This window comes from Austrofundulus limnaeus, unplaced genomic scaffold (genome assembly GCF_001266775.1).
Source record: "Austrofundulus limnaeus strain Quisiro unplaced genomic scaffold, Austrofundulus_limnaeus-1.0 Scaffold97, whole genome shotgun sequence".
Lineage (NCBI taxonomy): Eukaryota > Metazoa > Chordata > Actinopteri > Cyprinodontiformes > Rivulidae > Austrofundulus > Austrofundulus limnaeus.
The window spans coordinates 235,468-241,269 of record NW_013952499.1 but is presented as its reverse complement, the minus strand read 5'-3'; the positions used below and the strand labels follow the sequence as shown (position 1 = coordinate 241,269).

General features: G+C 37.9%; 1 protein-coding gene across 1 annotated transcript in view; it reads right to left on the bottom strand.

Annotated features, from left to right (window-relative positions):
• The window catches only part of usp33 (ubiquitin specific peptidase 33), a 22,118-nt gene extending 18,213 nt beyond the window's left edge, over positions 1-3,905 (bottom strand). The window contains exons 1-4 of the mRNA XM_014013002.1: positions 3,736-3,905; positions 1,722-1,820; positions 581-634; positions 434-496 (exon numbers count right to left, since the gene is read on the bottom strand). Of these exons, the coding sequence (XP_013868456.1) occupies positions 434-496; positions 581-634; positions 1,722-1,805 (201 nt within the window). The 5' untranslated portion in view covers positions 1,806-1,820; positions 3,736-3,905. The remainder of the gene's footprint in view (positions 1-433; positions 497-580; positions 635-1,721; positions 1,821-3,735) is intronic.
• Between the last annotated feature and the right edge of the window lie 1,897 nt (positions 3,906-5,802).

Below are 5,802 nucleotides of genomic sequence, written 5' to 3'. Positions count from 1 at the left end.
CCCCCCCCCACTTCCCGAAGGAATGGCAATTAATAATGGATGATCCGCTACTGAAACTGAAGAGAACGTGGAGACGCAGGCGAAGAAAGTCGGTCGACAGGTTGGTTTTTTTTCCACCCCACAAAGCACGTTGCACTTCAAAAAGCCTGAAGATGCACGTGCAAGGCTCTGTGATCACAGAGGGGACGTGTTAAAAATAAAAGCAGCACGAAGGCTTGGGGAGGTGGTTTTATTGCCAGTAATTGCTCTCGGGATTCTGATGCGGTTTTTCATGTCTGGGATTTCCATCTGTGCCTCCTCTCTACTTATGCCTGATCTTTTCATCTGTTTCCAGCTGAACATCACAGGCGAGGAATCCTCCCTCTCAGTTCCGTTCCCTTCATGTCTCTTTTGCACTGAATCACAGCCTTCTGACGGCGCTGACATGGCTCACCTGAGAGTGGACGGTGCTGTGGTCGGCATGAGATTCTCCACAACCCACGTAGGCACAACCGTTCTACAGGGGGCAAACAATCAGGACGTTAAGATACAGAGTTTTATGAGGTAGTAGTTCACGTTTTTCATAAAGGTGCTGTCTTACCTCCAAACACGCCCACAGATTCGGACCCCTGACTTTACAGTCTTGGCACTGGCCCTGAAAAGACGAGAAGAAACAAAAAATAAAGAACTAGAAACAACGAATTCTCTATCGAGCGCTGAATGACTTTGCAGAAAAAAATTATCCTAGTTGTTAAGGCTAAAAGAAGCAGAATACTAGCTAAAAAAGCTAAAAAGCTAAAAGCAACAAAAGGATAGCTGGTAAAAGCAAAATGCTGGCTAAATTTAAAAGTAGCAAAACATTACCTAAATGTAGCAACAAACTAGCTAAAAACTAAAAGTAGCAAAAGGTTAGCTGCAAGTAATAAGAAGACCAACTGTTAAAATAAAAAATCTTTAGCTAAAAGCAAAAAGTAGCAAAGGGCTAGCTAAAAGCAGCAGAACACTAGCAAATAGCTGAAAATATAAAAGCTAGTTAAACGTATCATAAATCTAGCTACAGGTTTAAAGTAGCAAAATGCTGGCTAACGGCTAAAAGTAGAAAAGAATATTTAGAAGCTGAATGTAGCAAAATGCTATATAAAAGCTGAAAGTTACAGTAAGTTAGTTAAAGCTTAAAGTAGCAAAATACTGGCTAACAGCTAAAAGTAGAAAGGATATCTAAAAGGTGAAAGTGGCAAAATGCTAGCTAAAAGCTGCAAAAAGTTAGCTATAGCTTAAAGTAGCAAAATGGTAGCTAAAAGCAGCAAAACATTAGCTGAAAGTAATAAAAAAAGGTTAGCTAAATTAAACATAGTGAAAGGCCAGCTAAAAGCTAAAAGGCGCAGAACGGTACCTACAAGTTAAGTATAGAAAAACTCTGGCTAAAAGCTAAAAGCTAGCAAAAGAATACAAAAATGGAGCAAGTATGCTGACGTTTTTGAAAGAACTGAAGAGATGTTTATCAATAAAGTGAAATATTGATAAAAATATAAAAGTTACAAAATTATAAAGTCACAGCACCCATCTTCAGAACCATCATGATATAAAATAGCTAAAATAGCACAAAGACTTTAGACGTAGTCGGATCGTAAACGACATAGGAAAAAAAATGTTAAAACATGAGAATAATGGTATTCACACAATTAAGAGTTAGTAAAGATACATAAATAAATGAGTTAAACTTCAGTAAAAAAGTTTCTTACATGGGATTTCTGAATAAGTTCCTCCTTGGTGATCTCCCCCACGCAGTCCAGGTGGGGGCAGTCACCGCTGGGCGCAGGCGACATCACTCAGTGACCCGTCTAAAGACACAGAGAGACAAAGAAAACTTAACGCAACATTTGCAGTTTGCAATCGAATGACCTCCTGAGTTTAAACTCAGTTTTTGTTTGAAATGAATATTAATAATCAAACATCTGACACCAGAGAGAAGAGGAAGAAACAAAAACCAGCAGAGGACAAGAAGAACAGTCTGGTTCCTGTCACCTGAGTCGTCACCACACACGATACGTTGTTCTGTTTGCAAAAGCAATAAATCAGCAGACAGGGTAACTCAGAAACAGTGTCTGCATTTTGTTACATCTAAATGTGGGGATTTTACCAACATAACCTGTAATCAGACACCTGGACTAACTTTTTATTCTGCTTTTGAGACATTCAAATCATACAAGCTGTGGTGGAGACAGAAACTGTGGAGCTGTGACATGTAAATACTTTACTTCCTGATCACGGTCAGCAGCTGTTCATATGAAAAAGAATGATGCCCCGGCAGTAAACACAAGTTGGAGCAACAATCCATGCTCTCACACAACTCCCATTAGTGGAGGTTAACTGGAAACACTGAATCCAGCAGAGTGGTTAAACAACATGAGAATAACAAAGTTTTATCCTCGACAACCTCGAAACATGAAGCAGAACTAATGAAAACCACTGACAGAGCTGTGCAAATTATTATTATCCTGCTAGTGTGCATGTCGCCCGCTGCCTTTCCTTTCATAATGAGAAGAAATAAAGCTATAACTATTTTAGCCAAACCTTAAGTTCTATATAACATTTTGCACAATCATGCAATAATGCATTCATACAATATGTTGGGGCTTACTTTCAGCTTCACATGAAATTTTAGCAAATTATCTGTAAAATTTAACTACATAACAGCCAACAAACATGACAAAAACATTCTTATCTTTACCGGGAAGTGATAAAACCGTCCAAGAGATATACAGATTTGTGTACCAGAACTTTGATTTTCCTCGCTKCTTCTTCCATTAACTCCTCATATTAACATTTCTAAATGTTAAAATGTTAAAAAGCACAAGGTGGAGCTGGTTCAAAGCCTCCTCACTTCAATATTAATACAAAATATAAGAATAAAATATATATAAATCAAAAAGACCAAACCAGTATTTATTAATATTAATTTGACTAAAAATTGTGCTGCAATAACTTCTGTAGTTTAATTGCAGTTTTATACGTGACATTTACCAGATTCAGACTATTTTGATTTTATATTTATTGTTTTTCTTTATTATTGTGGGTGTGGCTTTCTGAGAAACTGCAAATAAAACCTGATGTTTACAGCCAAACATTTGGGCTTAGTAACATTAATAGTATAAATATTTAAAGCACAAAGATGATCAAAATAAAAACCTTAATCCGCCAGTTCAAAAAATAACAACAAAGGACCAGCTAACTCTATTCGTTGTGCAAAAATGTCCAAAACTCGTTACGTGGAATGGCAAATAGCTGCTAAATGCCTGGTTTTTAACCGGTTTCAACTTTAAAAACAGATATGTTCGCCATGAGTTTCAAAGAGGAAGCGAGTTACTGCTGGTTTGGGTGGTTTAACACAGTCATTGCAGAAGCGCGAGGCTTCGGCCTGCAGGACTCGGAGTGAGCTGTCAAAATCCGGAGACAAGCGACACAGGCGATCCGTCGCTGCTAGCATTAGCATGCTAGCCTGTTAGCGCTAAGCACTCAATGAATTAATTGTTGTCGTGAGTTAGCCCCGACACCAACTACTAAAAATACATAACAGGATTGTATTCAGCGAGGCCACAAACTGGAATATTTCGGCGCGACAGTTCCGTACTGATAACCATCTTGCTACGAATACGCTAACAGATAGCTAGCTAAGGTTACTGATGATCAGTGACAACGCAGGAGTCAGCAGCAGCAGCATCCCCACGCCAAAAAAATTAATAAAATTAGACTTACTGGCTCGTTAACAAAGACGCGCTGCTTCTCACGAAGATCCGAGTGTTTCTATCGTCTCACACATACGCATTTAGGTACATATTTCCAGAAGACAAGCCTTCCTTCACAGGAACGAAAGCGCTCCGTCTCTCAGCGTGGTTGCTAACGTTACGACGTAGCTCCGCCCCTTTTCCGGTTTAACCCTTCAAAAAAAATTCACGGACTTCAGGTGTCGTCGTGCCATAATATTTCGGGGATACGTACTTTGGCGCGACACCTGACAGCCAGCCGGAACAGCTGATCAACCGTGTGAGGTATGAGTACTCAGAAATAACTGAATGTGATGTAAATGTATTTATTTAAATAAAGAAAACCACCTCCTCAACTTGACACCAACCCATTCAAGAGCTGATGTGGGATTTCAAAATAAAAGCACTTTAAAAGTTCAAATGTAGTTTCGTTGATATTTTAATATGTAATATTACAAAAATAAGCCTGATTCTGTGCACTGATTCCACATCAGGTTGAGAGACCACTGTATGTATGTGGATTAATTATGTTATATTGGAGTGGTGGTTGGATCTCATTTACATGTGTATATTTTTTGTTTGTTTTGTTTTCATCACAAACTGATAAGACTCTYGAAACCAAATGAAGTTGTGAATGAGGTAGGATTAAATAAGTTTTACTTTGCCAATGCAATGCACACTATTGTGATTCATTTCCCATCCAAGTCATCTCCACTTTGGCATGCTTCTCCTCTTACATACTTTTTCCTAGAGCTGCCATTGTAATTTATATCTGTAAAGCYCCTGTGCCAAATGATGGCTATGCCTTTTGGTGCCTGTACAACTTGTAGTTTTTGAAATCTTAATGTTTAATATTTTATAATGGGAGTAAATGGAGCCTTATATTGGTCTAATACTGCCCCCTGCTGTATATACTCAGTACTGAACCATATATTAATAATATTTAATCTGAATAGTTCAGTGGTTACAATACTAATATCATTGTATTTTGATGTTTTACTATAATATTGTCCTAATATTGCTCTATTGCTGTAATATATTTCAGTTTAGTGTCAACAATTGCATTGGCAATGTGGCCACTTTCTGCACACATACAAACCCAACACCTGGCATTGCCCTCTGCCACAGCTCCAGTAGTCTTATGGTTAGTGCCATGAACTTTCATGTGGAAGATCACAGGTTGAAACCCAGCTAAAACAACTTTAACAAAAAATCTCTTCAAACTTCATATTGTTACACAATTACCTGTCAAGTCAGCAGGTGTTTGTAATTAAGGTAGTTGTGTAATAATTAACTTAATTACAAATACCTGCTGACTTGACAGGCACAAGCTGGAATAGAAAACATATTTGAACTTGGTCACAGTTCATTCTGCAAGTCCACTGCTGCAGGCAAAGCCATGCTGCAATGACATGCTACATGGCAATGCACAGTTGTTTTTACATCGTAAAAACTCATGTCTAGTTAGACTAAGTGGTTTCATTTTTTTGTAGAAATATGAAAGGGTATAAGGTTTCCCCTGACATCATAACCCCCCACTCTATCCATAAAAAGTTTCTGTATATTATCTGGTAGTTCTTTGTTCCTAGCTTTATACATCACTTGAGCTGTTTTAAATTCAACCAGSTCTAAGAGTTTTGGTAAATAACTCAGTGGTGTGATCCTGGAAGCCTACTTTATGAACCATTCTGACGGCTCTTTTCTGGAGAGTGCACAACGGYMTGAGTGAGGATTTGTAGGGGTTTCCCCAGACTTCCAMACAATAATTCAAACAAGGCAAAATAAGTGAACAATATACCAGTGGTTCCCAAACTTTTTGTCTTCTGGCCCACAAAATATTCATGGCAAAAACTTGTGACCCCAAATATTACTGGTCTGAGTACACGATCTTTGTTAATAACCCTAAAAACACAGGCTTTTTGACAATCTAAACAGCTTGTACACAAATATAAATACTTATTTATACTTATTTTGCGTTTTTGTAATAATTAAAGGGAAAATATTACATCATCAGTTATTTTATTATCCTTTAAATTGATTTCTGGAGATTATCCAAGGT